Source organism: Perissodus microlepis, chromosome 14 (assembly GCF_051167445.1).
Source record: "Perissodus microlepis isolate ML-2025 ecotype Zambia chromosome 14, ASM5116744v1, whole genome shotgun sequence".
NCBI classification, from domain to species: domain Eukaryota; kingdom Metazoa; phylum Chordata; class Actinopteri; order Cichliformes; family Cichlidae; genus Perissodus; species Perissodus microlepis.
In genome coordinates this window covers 14701838-14718519 of record NC_140474.1, presented here as the reverse complement: position 1 = coordinate 14718519, position 16682 = coordinate 14701838, and the positions used below count along the sequence as shown (strand labels likewise).

General features: G+C 38.2%; 1 protein-coding gene across 1 annotated transcript; it reads right to left on the bottom strand.

The window, feature by feature from the left end:
* Positions 1-2371: 2371 nt before the first annotated feature.
* On the bottom strand, positions 2372-16115 carry LOC146373654 (putative G-protein coupled receptor 149). Its single transcript, XM_084951654.1, has 5 exons — positions 14821-16115; positions 13130-13310; positions 12469-12971; positions 6766-6909; positions 2372-5962 (listed from the first exon to the last, which is right to left on the bottom strand). The coding sequence occupies exons 1-5, from the start codon at positions 15802-15804 to the stop codon at positions 5450-5452; spliced, it is 2325 nt and encodes a 774-aa protein (XP_084807780.1). The 5' UTR covers positions 15805-16115; the 3' UTR covers positions 2372-5449.
* Between the last annotated feature and the right edge of the window lie 567 nt (positions 16116-16682).

Below are 16682 nucleotides of genomic sequence, written 5' to 3'. Positions count from 1 at the left end.
ATTGTATTACTAAAGCATTCAGTCCTGTTACTTGTATAATTTCTAGCAGTGCTTAACAAGTTTATTAGACCACCACCGAATGTAAGAGTTATATCAGAGCTGCCCAAAATTAATAGTATTGGTAATTATACTTGTGCTTTTATAATAGTTAATCAAATTGTCACTCAAAATATATATGTATTGCTAATATTATTTTTTGATTAAGATGCCAAGTTACAGCTATTTTCTTGCATTCCTGAAGAGGAAAAAAAACCTTTTGTAGTTAAATGTTATGCTTGATTAATTCCTGAAGCTCAAATTTGGGCATAAAAACACGAGTTCAGTTTGCTATGTACCTAATAAATAACAATATAATTTTTAGTTGTAAACATTTTTTGACATTTTTTCTTGTTTTTATGATAGGTTATTGTGCCATTTTAATGCATTTATTAAACCCTATGCATTTTTACATACAATACGTTGTTCTCATCCAACATCAGCGTCTGACCTCATAAATGCGCTTCTGAAAGAATAGTCAAAAACTCCCAAACACACTTTGTTGAAAGCCTTTTGAAAAGAGTTAAAGCTGTTATAGCTGCAAAGGGTGTGCTATTAAACCCCAGAGATTATGAACGGGATGTCACCCAGGGAATCCATAAAATATTTCTGTTAATTATTCACTGAATAACATTTAAACAGCATAAAAGTATAATTTTATTCTTTTCCAGATTTTAAAATGACATAATACATTTTAAAAACACACAAAAAGTGTGTTTTCAGCATAACCTCTGGGGTCATGTGACAAATTAAAATACATTTAAAAAAACTGCTTCTTTTTTTGAAGATGTACACTTGAAGATGTATTGGGCAAGTGCAGAATGCCAATTTTTTTTACTTCCAAAATTTCTCTGAAATGAAGTTAGACTGAATTCATCACTACTAATACAAGTTCACATATATTACTGTAGACTCTCAGATTCCCACCTCCATGATTTAGAATTCAGGAAGAGTTTCTAATTAATTTTTACTTTCACTTCTGTGGTATTTAATATCCATTATCTATAAAGAGAGTCTTTGCTGTTGGCTTCTCTGCACATGTTCTTATACAGAGGTAAATCTGAAGAATCCTTTGTAATATATCCAACTGTTTAAGATAGAAGATTGATTTTTTTTCCCCCCCGGATTATCTGAGTGGCCTTTCTGGACACAAATTATGCTTCCATAAGTTTTCATGAGTTTTCTTTACATGTCATTTTTCCATTTTGATGTTTATTGTTTAATTAGTTCAAGTGCAAATAAATTTAATTCACTCAGTGCCCTGGCACATTAACCTTCTCATTAACAATGAGCAAGTTGCAAAGTTCGATAGTCTGAACTTGTCCATGTACTTTTCTGTCATTTGACAGAGAATGCTCATGCCCTCTTACTTTTATCTATTACCCAAAGTAGAAAATATTTGTTTAGAGTCTTGCTAAATCTGTTTATGCATTAAACACCAGTTTAATAGGAGGGTTCCGGCCCTGAAATAACCTTTTGTTGACTATTTAGATTGCTAAATATCTTCTGGGGCCTCTGTGCACAGACAAAAACAGTCTGTCTTGTCAAAGTAATTGCTGTACCAGGTTCACACACTGCAGTTTAAGGAACATTAGGGAATGACCTGCTATCTGGGCCTTAAAGGTTGCCACCAAATGAAAAAGATTCACCGTGACTGCTGACTGTCACCTTAAAGGGTCTGGCTCTGCTACACTTCAGCACTGTTTTTTAATATAATTTTTTGTAAGATTTAAAATGAAAACTAAACCATTAACAATTAGTATTAGTAGTGATACATCCTTATTAAGTAACCATTCTCCTCAGTCACTGATTGCTTTGGCTTTATCTGACTTTTGTAGCGGTTACGTCACCGTTCACTGATTCTGTTTCTGAATGCTCCAAATCTAATCGGATTATACTCTGCATTCTCTTATTTCAAATTAGCAGCAATGTCATATGGGGAAAATCTGTGCTTTTTCCTTATTGTTTACTTCTCTCTACTCTGTGTCTTTGCCCTGCAAATTAAAAGCAATAGACACCCTATCTGTGCCATGAAGCACATTTCACAGATGAGAGAGTAGAAAGAGTGGTGTGAAAGATTTGTGCAGGATGTTCATGGGAGGTGACAGGGTAGATCCCACCCTTAATCTTTCTGTTCCTGTCAGGAAATATCATGCTTTGCCACTTTTAAATTAAATCTTTCTTTTCACGCCCACTGTGATCATCAGAACCATCAAAGACACGATTTCCTTTTATAATCAGTGAAATGAATACTTACACAGTACTTCCACATTCAGCTATTTAGTTATTAAGGAGATGCATTTGAAAGAAGACAGTTTCCCAGAGCAGAGAATAGTGATTTGTGACGATGAAATGATTTATTAGCAGTTTGGTGTGAAAGACTAATTTGTGTAAAATCTTATTTTCAGTTTGTATTTGAGAATCTCATTTTCATCAAGTACTAACTGGACCTGCTTGTACAAAGGCTCCCTGTTCAGCTTTGACAGAAATATATTCAGTTGTGTCTTTGGACATTAAAAAAGAAAATAGCTCCACAGTGATCAGGTAAACTTTAAGTTGGGAGTGACTCATGTTTTTGCTTCAGCTGCCAATTCTTTTATCTTTGTCATTATTTTGAACTCTGTGAGTACTATCAGTATCTCTGCTGGGTACTCTAAAGAGAACAGATGGGGGATTCAAAATGAAGGGATGTCAGAGAGAAAATGATACAGGAAAAAATACTGCTAAACTTGGGGAAGGTATTAAAAAACATACTGGGAGTAAAGCCTTTTGAGTAGTAGAGGGATTGTGGAAAGCAAATGACATGAAAGAAGAAAGCACTGTTTCATATGCTCCAAGCCTCCATTCCCTGAACCTTTCAGCACTGTTGCAGGTGTACAGCTCATATATACACCATGTTCGTTACCCTAGGGGCTAGCTGTAATCCATACAAGCAATCCCTGACCAGATGAATTTCAAAAACCTCCAATAAAAAGCCTCAGGTTTTAATATAGTGATTTTATCTCCTTCTGGATTTTTACATTTTCAGAAATCATGCTGTGCTCTTTAGAGGTGCACATATTGTACTAGAGGTCTCACACAGTGCCACTGATGCTGCATTTTGATGCAGGCTTACCTGCACCTTATTGTTTCAGCATAAACAGTGAGGTTGTGAGTGGGAGGTGAAAGTCCTTGAATCAGAGAGAACTGATGAAAACATCAGGAATAGCTTCTGGTCAAGGTTTCTGATATTGCAGTTTTGTTTTGTTTTTTTACGTTATGCTTTTGCAGCCTCGTGCAGCCTCTTTTAAATTTTCTCCTACTTTCTTGTCATTTGGTTTCAAAATAACTGTTAGCTGTACACAGATAATATATAATAAGCAATTTCAGAATTTTCCCTATGAAATAGCTTATAAAAGAAATATGTTTTTGATGCTGTTTTTCTGCCATCTTGAACACTGAGCAAAATAAAGACATCATACAGCTGTTGTGGATTAGTCACATTCCAAACCCTAGGGCCACAGCAACCAATGATGTTACATATTATATAGGTCACTCTCCAAAGTAGCTAACTATTGCACTTTACTTGCCTTTTAATTTGTGGTAAATAATTCCATTTGAATCCAAATAGTGTGTTACCAAATAGCTCCAGATGGTTGACATGAATGAATAAACATGCAAATACTGGTGCAGCTGATGTGCAACTCAGAATTCTTAATAACAAGACAAATAACAATTACTTGCTGAATTTATGAAAATTCTGGACCAGAAGCTGAGCTGTAGTTTAACAATGAGAACAAACACATAATGGAATCACATCCACGCTGTTAAGCTGGAAAGATGGAGCACTGCTCAGCTAAAAACCTTTGGCACCATTAACAGTTGACATGGTTGACATTGAATACAGTGTTGCATTCATCACGATTCACATGCCTGTACAGTATTTACTCTCACATTTTGCCTAGGAGCGCTTGAACTAGGAATGCATCGCAGTACTGTTGGAGGCAATTTTCTTGTATGAATCTTTAATGAAAACGGTCTTCAGGAGGATGGGAGACATTGAGGCTGATGGCTGGGACTCCCTAAAGAACAATTCAAAAGCTTGCAAATGAAGTCCTCGCTGTGCCAAGGCTGTGTTGAAGTTCAAAAAACCAAACAGCTAACATATAGAAGACAACACCATAAAACAAACATAAATACATATATACTTTAAAATTAGTCTTCAATACCAGTTCCACTGTTTTTTCTACACACAAGTACATGTATATGTGCATATAAATAATGATGTCATCTGAGAGAATGAAGATTTATATGATTCAGAAAGACATTCTTAACCCCTGTCAAACAATACTGATTTACACAGTCCCATCTATGAAAATTTTACTCCAGTCCTGAATATATGCATGTATTAGATAGAAAGTAAGAGGTCCCTGTGGCTCACCGATTGGATGGGAAGAAAACCGAGCGGGCAGACAGATGATCCCCTGAAGTGGTTCTGGAATGTACATTCATATGCTGCCTGCTGTGGTAAAATATGCACAGTCACTCATTTAAATTGCACTAAACATGTGCAAGGCAGAAAACTGTTCTGAAGAAGTAACAAAAAAAAAAATGTTTGCTTCACTTCTTCTTGTTTTACATCCTAAACAGTGATGGTGGATTCACCCTACCCTCCCAGCCCCAAATTAGATAGCAGATAGACATTTTAGACATTGCAGCTGGGTGAAAATGAAACACAATTCGAAGAAATATATGCAGAATAAACACAATTTTTTTTTCACGGTAAGCATGTGAAGATTTTTGTTAACTGACATCACAGATCAATGCTCTCAAACATATACCCTCATCTCTATGGGCACAGATACTAAAATGCACAACACATGCTCAGATGAGTCAGACACATGGGTCAGGTGACCCCTCGCCTCACAGCTGAGTCACCAGTGACGTAGTTTACTGGAGCTGTTTCATGTCAGACACGTGATCACACCTTGGTCCTTTTTTCCTCCTTTACATCTGTGATTTTTTCTTCTACCTGCTTCTTCTGTGATAACAAACTGGCATATGGTGAAAGCAAGAATACAGATACACTACTAAAATACTGATTCTCTTCTACTGTCTATTTGACATAGGTCTGTGTTCCACTTGATTTACAATATATATCATTTTACAGTCTAATATATCTCTGTGTACTCTACATATAGGCAGTAAACGTGCTCTCCTGATATTAGCTAAAGAGGAAGTACAAGAGTAGGCAAACAGACTATTACAGTCTTCAGCTAAGCCTCTATTTGGGTCACCTGTCAACTCTGTTAGAGCGGTGATCAGAAAGAAGTAAATGTGGAATGATTAGGAAATTTGTCTCACAGCCTTTACTGTCTGAGGTGCTTTTTCAACCTCCACCAGAGAGCCACCCTATTATTATTCTGTATGTATGTCACTCTTCCCTCTCCCCAGCTTGCTTTCTATAGGCCTCATTGAGCAGCTGTATCTCCTCATGATACCCCGAGCTCTCCTGTGTCTGGCGTCGGCTGTTCTGCCGATGAGCCTCCACAGTGTCAGGTATAGTGATATTTATGGTCTCTGCTTCTGTGGTGCCACTGCTGGGGATGAGCAGGGAGTAAGAAGCAGTCTCACCCAGGTCACAGGAGACAAAGCGGTTCTCCCTTCGGGAGTAACGAAGTGATGGCGAGCGGGCATGGGTGGAGGACTGACTGATGTTAGATATGATAGAGACGCTGTCCATTGCCTCTTCATTGTCACAAATTTCCAAAACTTCAAGATGGATCTTGACATTAGTGTCCCCAACCCCAGCTCCAATTCCCATCTCCATTCCAATCTCCATCCCCATTCCTACACAGCTGGCGTTCACATCTCCACCCTGGCCTCTGGATGCTGTTTCGTCTGCACTGGGCTCATGGCCAACTGACTTCGAACGATAAACTTCCACCTGAGGGGAAGAGAGATTTCATGTTTTGTTTTGGACCACAGTGTACTTGATGTCGTACAAAAATATCTCACAATGTTATAATTGATTTCTAAAACTCTATTCCATTAATCTTTTCCCAGTGGAACTCCCAGAAGAAATTTTAAATCTACTTTTTTAAGCTAGTCATTTTATGAAAATAAATGGTTTCTTTTTATTTGTTACACAGCGCATATGGACATATTTTATATTTATTGATAACTAGGAATTTCCTTTTCCACATTTCACTGATTCAAGGTCTTATAGGGCTAATTCTAGAAGTGAGTTGTGTTGCAATCAGGAGCACATGACAGGAAAAATAATCTAGAATGTTTTTGATGGTGAGAGAAATGGCTAAAACTATGCCGCTCTTGATGGCTATATAAGAGAGTAAAATTGATCTCACAAACAATATTTACCTCGCTTAAATCTTAAATATGATGCCAGAGCCAGGTAGCTCTTAGCTTAATTTCAGACTAGATTTACTTACAGACTGGAAAATTATTTCAAAGCTTAAAAATGTACCTAACAACATTTTTAAAGCTAACTAAATCATAATTTACCCCTTTCTTTTAATTTAAACACAGACAAACACATTTAAGTAAATTATAGTGATCGCTGATCACAGCATGTAATATCCTGTAACAAAGGAGTAGGCAAGCGATTCATATTTGTATTTATTCTCAGTACGAATGCAAAGAGCATTTCCCACAATGCCATACTACGGAGGAAATAAATTCTGTCTTCCAACATGAGTTTAAACAAAGAGAGTGCTGAGATGACATTACCTTTTTGGCATTGTTCGGGGAGATCTTTCGACCATCACTGCTGACCTCGTAGGTGGAGAGAGACAGCGTCTTCCCTGTAGGTGCTTGTAAAGATACAGTTCCCTGAAAGGCGCACAGGGGAATTGATAGACCACCTGATGTACGCTGCACAGGAAAAACACAGAAAAGAACAAAAATTCAGTCAGAATTTAGCACATCGTCTTTATTTGAAAATCAAACTGCTATTAAATTCCGCCTTGGCCGCTCATTCTTGACAATAAATCCAAAGCAACTAATACTTCACTGTGACTACAACTCATTTTCCATCTCATTCCTGTTGTTTAAAGTAACTGAAGTTACATTATGTGCCTGATGTCAAGTGCAGTAAGATGAATGTGCTGACCAGCCATTTCTATCCAAGAATTAATGAGGCTTGCATGTAGAGCCCTAACAACAGCACTTGGCTGTTAAAATGAGATGTCAAGACTTCATGCATGTAGAGGCCAACAGACCTTTCAGTGAAAAAACACACAAACACAAATAATGACTGACATATTATTTGGCCGTTATTAGATTCGAAGAGCAAAGTTTCAGTGCACAGTATCAGGCAAATTTTCTCCAACGGCTTATCAGCTTGCTTTTAATTATGAGTCTACATTTTTAGTTTAATTTTCATTTTTTCAATCATATTTCATGTTTTTCAGTCACACATTTACACTGCTTTAGTAGAGATTATGACGCCAGAGAGTAGATCAAAGTGAGCCTCTGTGAAAATATGTTTGAGACTGTGCATACTGATGGCAGAGGAAAATAGAAGCATCATGTGGCACAGAAGTAGGGAGACCTGTGGCAGGTCTAATTAAGCTTCTAAATTATTTAGTTAAATATAATAATCTGATTGTGACTATGATGCACAACAGAAACAAAGCAGATGCCAGTCTATTGGCAATCTCCCCCAAATCTGCCTCGTTCCCTGTCATTATGTTTGCCTCATTGTGAATGGAGAGAGACATAGAGGGAGAGACAAAGACTGCAAAGCTGAGCTGAAAACACATTGTCACGTAAATCAAATAACGTTCAGAACACATCATGTGGGAAGCACACTGATTGATTTCTTTCTGGATATTTTCACATGCCTTTCTTCATCTTACATATAAAATCCTATTTTAACATGCTCCCCAAAGGATCACCTGGCTTTTCCTTTTCCATCTCAATAAAGTTATTTTTTTCTTTTATTTTTAAAATGCCTTTAAAAAAAATCCACAATAACCATTTTGCACCTCTTTTGTGTTGTCCAACGAAAATCTAACTTGTGCTAGAGGACTTTGGTCAGCTGAAGCTATTTGCAGAATAGATCGAATGAGTGATATAAGGTTAAAAAAAAGTCTGCATAAAAAATAAGAAGTGGTGGGACTACACAGAAGGCTTACACCTGCACAAGTGGGGTGTGAATGTTGTCAGATATTTCCGTGCATATAACCATGCTTTTCTCGTGGGTGTAGGGTGCAATGGAAAGGGGGGCTAAGGGACTAAGGGAGCTAATTTCAAATTCTGCCAATGCAGATGTGATGATATTTTAAAATGAATACTAATAAGGCCTGTACTTGTATAGCGCCCAGTCAGTGTATTCTAACATCTTTTGAACTGTTTCCCTATTGCTGGCAGTAAGTCTGTTCTGATCTTTTATGCCAAATTGATGTTGACCCCAGTGATTAAGGAAATGGCAACAAAACTACTGGATCGCCATTAAACGTGGTGCTGACCTTTGCAGTGATGATAACTTTTTAAAAAAATTTGCTAACAGAGTTATGGTGCAATCACTTGCGTAGTGAGTGCGCATAAAACTGAATCAAAATATAGATATTATTTAAGTAAATACAACTTAAATATACCAATTAAATATATGATGCCATGTGGGCTCATTGCTGTTATAAAAGCCACTCCAGGAAGAGGTTGACGGTCTTTGCAGCCATATATTCATAGCTCAAACAAGTAAGATTCAGCTATTGGATAACAGGTTGAAACTGCCTCCAGTAAGTATGCATGTGACATACTTACATTGACAGTATGTCAATGTAAGATAATTAGCAAGAGCAGCCTTAATGTCATATTTTAGGCTGTAGGATGCATTAAGTTCTAAATAATCATTACATTCACATTTTACTGTGCTTAAATGTGTTAAACGGCCATCCAATGTAATTACCAAATTATTTTTTTTATGTTTCTGTACTGTTAAATCCACTAAGATGTGCAAGTCCTTTAGTGCTAAAATATCCCTATCCATAAACTTTGAAATAAACTGTTAAATGCACCAAGGGAGAAAATTATAGTAAAACACATTAATATTACTCTATTTAGTATGAAAAACTAAAGTTACTTACTTGCACTCCTAAACAGAAAAAAATATTAGGGGTGGAATGTTGTACTTGCTTAATTCCCGACTTTCTTAAAAAAAGGCCAGCATGCCGATTCAAATTTGGGTATAAACACATGAATTACATCCAATGAATTCAGTTATTTTTTTGTATAAAAACAAGCTTCTGAAAGATGCTTCTGTTTTCTTGTTTTTTAGGCTAATAAAGCTAATAAATTTGTTAAGCACTGTACATGGATGCTAACATGTCCAGGCACACGTTGTGATCCAAAAATCGGCATAAAGCTAATATTTGTTTCTAAGGAACAGTAAATAACTTTTACTGTAACAAGTTAGATCCAGTTAGTTTTTTTTCCTTTTTAATTTGCAGCAGGTGACAACTGAAGAGCACAAATACTGTATTGAAGTTAACTAATACTGAGATATTTTTTGATGTTTCACTATATTTCATTCCCTTTTTAGATGAATACCAAGACTTGCTGTTAATAGGTTATATATTGTTTAAATAAGATATTTTGTGTAATGTTTATGTTGATTCAAATTAAAAGAATTATTGGAAGAAGAAAGAAGAACAGTAATTTTGATTACAGCCAGCATAACTTGTGGTTAGATGTATAAATGAAACATAAATGAACATCAGTAAACAGAGTTTCGTGCCTCCCACAGGAATGACTGTTGAGACTGTTGTTCCAAAGTAAACACATGTGTGTCCTATAGTTATTTGAAGTTCCCCCAGATTGTAAGAGAACAATGTAACTTGCCTGTTTGTTTGTAAACAGGTCATTTGGAAACTTGCAGAAGGTAATATTCCCTTAAAGTTTTCATTTTTTCTTCCCAGATTTGTGGCCACACGGTGTCTTGTAATCAGTAATAGCTTAAGAACTGAACAGTTAAATAACAAGTAAGTAAACAGTAAGTAAGTTATTCTCAATTACTAATTAATAGTAATTAATACGCTTGTGTAGTTCTTTGTGTTTAAGGTTAGTTGGTATTAAAATCTTGGTATTCAAATACACTAAATAGGGATAAACACATTAGGACAGCAAAGCATCAGGTTGTCAGCATGACTCATTTGCTTATTTCACACCTTTAATTAATTGAAGTGTCAGCATACACACATACAGTAATCTATTATTTAAATTGTATCAACTTCATACTTATTCAAAGTCAGTATTTTTTTTAAGTCTCTATATTTCATTGCATTGGACAATCTTTTTCTTTAGAGTAATTTGGTTTCAGTCCTCCATACCTTAATGCACATTAGTTCTCCATTTCCTCTTGGGGAAAAGGGCTTGTAAGTGGACCCTGACTCTGTGCTTGCTAACAGATATGTCACAGAGAGGGTAAAGATGTGTTTAAGCTCTAATTCCACCTCTTTCCCTGGCTCCCGAAGGCCAGATGGGCTGACAGTAAGGAGAAAAGACGATGGGTAATGACATCTAGTCTGCTAACACGGAACAAAACACAGCCTGGAAGAACTATAAATCACAAAGTATTTTGGCTTGTCTTTCATCTGTTGTTTGGCTTTCTGTATTTATACAGTAATAACACGTTGTGTGTGTGTTTCTTTATGTCTTTTGTAAATGTGTTTGAGGAACATAATGGTTGGTGGATACAGAAAAAAAAGGCTTCATTTTACTTTGTTGTTTGGCAGTGTTTTTATGTTTGTTTGTAAACTGCACTGTAATCATGATTCCACATTTAAAGACCCCAATCAATGATTAAGGCCTAGAGAGACATATATATTGACTAGTATACTGAGAAGTAGGGCAGGGAAACGCACACACACATACACACACACCAGCAGTGAGCATCTTAGACTTATACATGATGCAAAGTGAGTGCCAAAACCAAGCTGTAGATGCATGCTCCATGGATTTTCCACCCTCTGGTGATTTTCAGAGTGAAACACTTCAAACTTATAAGTAGAGCAGAGAAAGAAAAAGAAATAGAAACAGCTACAGCGTGTGTTCATGTGTGTACATGCCTGTATGTTTCCATGTCTGTTTACATCCACAGTCTACTGAATGAACCTATATCAAGTCTGATAGTGTTATTGTTCTAACAGTCACAGTTTAGTTTCAAAGTTAATGCCTGTGGCTGCTCTGTTTCACAAGTGAGGCTGCTCTCTCATCTGTGTCGTTTATCTCCAATGCCAGGATACATTAATCATTAGGCCTTTACTGCTTTGTCCTTGTTTAACAATTCAGTTGGCTCTAGCGAAACACAAAGAGAATTAAGCTTCTGGTATTATAAGAACACAGGATGTCAACAACAAAGAAAGAAATGGATTAAAATGGATTAGTGGATAGTGGTCTCTAGCAAACTGTCTCAAGCTTTAGTGCTCTTTGACTTTGCTAGTGGATAGAGTAAAATATTGAGTACCTGAATAAATGATAACTTTGAGTCCCGGTATAGAAACACCACTGTACAGTATATACTGAATCAATGTGTGTGTTTGATTAAACGTGAACTACAGAATGAATTGGAAATAAGTTTGTTTGTTTGTTTGTTTTTTAAATTCAACTTTCACTCAAATATTTAACCTGCACAAATTGTTCATAAACACACATGAGGAAGCTAACATCCAACGAATCTCACTGATGCTGATCTTTAAACTGTAAGCATTTTAAAGCTGCACATTCCTCCAACTTCAACTTATTTCTAGTGAAAGAAATTCACTAGACATAATAAATTTTAAGTTTCTGGATGTATATTTGGTTTTGAAAGACAGGCTGGCATTGGCTACTAAAATGGTGTGCGGTAACTTGATCGATTGCTCTATAAGTGATAAAAGCTCAGAACAGATAAGAATATGTGAGGAGAGGAGAGGAGAGACGATTTTAAGGATTTTATCTAAATCTCACGCACAGTTCCAAGGCTGTCAGCTTGATTATAAAGAGGCATATTTTTAGATGTGGAAAAAAAAACCCCAAACCAACAGTATGTAAGCCTTTCTCATCAAACACTTCCTTAAAGACTGGCTGTGTAAATATTGTACCCTATTCCATCGTCTATCGTCCTGTGTCTCTATACAAGTGGACCACAATAAAATTTTTTTAATTTCCTTTCAAACAAAATGTAAATGCACCAAGGGAGATAAAATAAAATGTGTCTGTTTTACGGTCACGAAACACTAATTACTCTTAAATGATCACCACTACACTATGTTACTGCACGTTGCATGGTAAAGCCTAGGTTTCTTTGATTAATTTATGAAAGCAATAGAGTTGCAGTGTGTGGAAAAACTGCCTAATGCCAGCCATAAACCACAAAGTGACAGACACAAATGATTCATTTAATGGTTCAAGAGCCAACAAATACACTGGTTACGCTGAATGCTGGTGTACCTGTCTGGGTGTTCTCTCGGATTTACTCCTGCACCACTCCCAGTCTGTCAGCTCGATTTTCCGACACTCCTCATGTGAAAGCCTCCTCTCAGGCCCCTCAAACACTGATGACGTGTCAGTGAAACTATGATCCTGTTCCCGGTGATGAGAAGCCAATGAAGGGACACAGCAGAATTTCTCATCATTCCCATGGTTCTCATGGGGAAGTGGAGCACAATCAGCCAGTGCCTCCTCGCCACCAGCCACTGCTTCCAATAGAAGATCTGCATGAGAGGAGCTGTTCACTGGGCACGTGGTGCTGAAATCAAAATTGGGCCCCAGCCTAGAGAGCGCACCACTTTGAAGCGCATCATGACGGGCATTAGGGAAGTCACAGTTAAAAAGGCTGTGATAAGCAGGCTTCTCAATGGGAGGACTGTTATGTGACATGGTGGCATGTGACAACTTGTACACTCCGTAGCCTTGTTGGAAGGAAAGGTTGAACTTAAATCTTCTTTTCATCACTGTGAGAAAGAAAAGTGAGAAAATTTTATTTTCTTCACCCTGCAAAATCATCACCGTTTCCCCCTGTACCACACGGGAACAGTTGTTTTGGCTTTTACTGTGTAAAAAGACATTTGGTTGTGCACAGTTAGTTAATTTGTGCCGTGCCATCATCTACCTGAGGGTTCTGGTGTTGGTTCCCGTTTGCAGTTAATGAAGCAGCCACATGGCATGTGGATCCAGCGCTCAGAAAGCATGAATAACGGAGTGACCGCAGGCGCCAGCAGAGTGAGAAAGAAGCTCAAAGTCTCCAGGGAGGAGCTGCGTGCATTGATTGCGTGGCGCACCAGTACCAAAGTCTGTGAGGGGGGAAAAAAGGAGAGAAATTAAGTCATTGAGGAGTCTCTGATTTAATATACATGAGGAAGTTGTGGGAGGGAGACACATGAATGAAAATAAATTGCACAGACCTTTCACACATACTGGGCTTTCTTGATTTTAATTTTCCTATGTTCCGTATTCCAGTGGGCCAGCGGCACTTTAGCATTGCACCTGAGTGTGCTCAAATTTAAAGATGGCTACAAATAATACAGCTACAATAAAACAAAACCAACACCAATGAAAATATTCTAATCCACAGAAACAAAACATGTGAAATTACTGTATTTCTGACCGGTGATATCTTGACATTTTCGTATTAATCATCATTTGTTTTTATTCATTTGAGAGGGTTGCAAGTTTGGAATGCCAATTCTCTTTGTCCATCACTGCTGCACAGCATTTATCACCTACACTTTATTCTTTTGCTTTCTTTTCTTTTCTTTTTTTTTTTTTTGAACAAGAACAACTCTTGTAACAGAGGAACTTGGTGTTGCAAAGCATGGATGTATTTCACAAAGCAAACCCAGTGAATAGTGCCCTAAAGGTGTTACATAAAACTTGCAAACAATTGTTCTCAAAGCCTTTTAGGGAGATTATTTTGTGAAATACAAAAAAAATGCATTAAAAAAAACCCTTCTTTTAAAAAATATCAAGGTTTTACAAGACAGGCAGCAAACCGTGAAGTTAAATTGAAATAATTCAAAGATGTCAGATTATTAATAAATTCCACATTTCAATCTCTGGCAACTAAGGACATTGTTCACAATGTATCCTCCTCACTGTGAAGGATTTCTGATGGAGTCTTTAACAAGATAAGGAATTTCATTCATTTTTAGTGACAGAGAAAGTAAAAAGAGAACAAAACACTTCTATTAAACGACTCCACTTTATTTCCCCTCCACATTATTAACCCTTACAGCTTACAGCATATGCGCCACCAAGAACAGTGATCTGATTAGGGGATACTGTTCAGCCGCGTGCCACACAGAGACCCTGCTAGTCTCTAATTGGCTGTTAAGCACTTTCGTGGATTTGATCGGATGGTGGCTGCTGACGTCACCCTTGGCCAGAAACATACAATATAACCCTTTACGATTATTTTCAGTGGTCTGCTCACCTCACCGATTACGGCAATAAATCACCAAAACAATCTGTGTAGCTATATAAAGCCAAACAGAGACCTTGGGTTAAAGTGATTTTACTTTAAAGTTAGGTATTGAGGTTTTATTTTGTTGTCCAGAGGTTGTTCTATAATTATGAGGCGGTTTCTTGTTAGATTTCGGTTGGAGTTTCATAGATTTTCTACAGACCGAGCGCTGAATAGCATTCCAACTAAATGAATAATAAATGATTTCATTTCAAGGTAATACAACTAAAAGGCTCCAAGCCAAGTAGATCAATGGGTTGGCAGGCCATTTGCTAAAAAGTTATTATGGTGTTGTTTTTGGCACCATTTACTGGGACATTTGCTTTTATGAGGCTTCTTACCATCATTGGCATCCATAAAACAACTCTGACAACCGCCAGGATCATGGAGAAGCGCTTTTGTGCAAACACCACAGGCGAATCCCCGACAGTAGCTGTCCTTTGATCACTGGCAGACACTGGGGACAAACTGCTGTCCTCTTTCTCCCTGATCTCTGTCCCGCACGAACTTGGACTCAGTTCGTTGTACGCCCCGAAACTTTTATTCAGGCTGTCCCGGGAAAAGGACTGCAAATCACAGAGAGGGGTGGTTCCGCTCAGTCCTCTTGCCATTTCTAGATAGCTGGGGTACAATAAAGTCCTTTGGGGCTCCCTGGAGCACAGCAGCTGGTAAGTGAGGGGGATAAAGAAAAATAACAAGCCGCAAAAACACAGAAAATATAGAGAGAAGAGCAGCAAAATGTAAAAACTGTCGCTCTCTGGGAAACACCCGAGAGAGGCCGGCGTAAAGCTTCCCCATCCGCATAAAGGTAGGACACTGACGGCCAGGCTGACCGCCCACACACCGGCAATAGCCCACATTACTCTCAGTGGCCGGCGCACAGACTGAAGCACTCCGAATCTCTTGGTGACATAAAAAGTGTAGGCTGCTATAAGGCAAGCCTTCATATTGCTCGAAACACCTTGGAACACGTACAGAAGTCCAGATAAAGTGCACAGGCTGCCCGACCCTTCACCTCCATTTGCTTCCCACTGAAGGAGCATGAATAAAGCGAGTGGGACCAAACTGAGCAGGTCGTCCACCGACATGGAAGCCACAATGACACACAGGGAGGTTTTTTTCCTCATCCGGAGGACAGACAGCAGCGAATACACACCTCCAACTAACGTTACAGCGGCGATGGTTACGCACAAACCGAAAAGCAGCAGGCGGATTTGCCTCTCCATCCCGGAGGGGTTTGGCGTGTCGTAGATGGCAGTTGGAAGGTAGCTTTGGTTAGGCGCTGGGGAGCTCTGATACGTCGTAGACATCTCCAGTGAATTCATTGTTCTGCCTCTTTTGGCACTTTTAAGTGTTCAAATTTGACTCATTAGCTTGTAAAGTTCACCACGCTGGAACGACGCGAGAACAGCACAGCATTCGGCTCATGTTTAAAAAAAAAAAAAAAAAATCACCATCCAACTGAGAACGTGTGCAGACGCTTTTCAGTCTCTTGGATGTGGAGCTGGCGAGGTTGTGTCGGGAGGCACCTGTGTCCACCGTTCAAACGGCGCAGCCAGAGTGCCTCTCGTTTCCAGCTGCTGATTTACGCGCTGTCGTCATCAGTGGTTACTTTCACAGCAGTCACTGGAGGGTTGAGCCAAACACAGCATACTACTATAACCGGTTCTATATCCGTGTAGGACCGGTTCGATTCATCAGGGTGCATTTTTATTTGTGTCATGGCTCGACTCATTTGACGAGTCATTCCAATAATTACCCCTGTCTGAACAAGCCGTTTGACAGAATTTAATGGAAATGATAAAACGTAGAGGGTCTTATTCATTTTTTTTTTTTGAACAATTCAGATTTTTGTTTATGTGTAATGGTGGAGCCATCACTTACTGAATAATTCCATTTGAAATCCATCTACACAGGCTGTGCGAGCCATTTTCAGCAGATTGGTTTTCATTGCTTTGTTTTCAAACTCCCCACCCGCGCCTTTTTTTTTTTTTTTTTTTTTGCTTAATGGAGTCAGGAAACTAAATGCCAGGGCTAAAATAATAAGGGAAACATGTGGGGTGGATGCTCTCTCGAAACAGAGTAAGGCCAGTTTACTGTAAGTGCTTACATGGCTGTTTGTATATGATCCCATGTCCTTAGATTTGAAAAGTACTCGTAAAGTAAGGTGAAAAAAAGTGTGACAAAGGTTCTGAAGTTTATA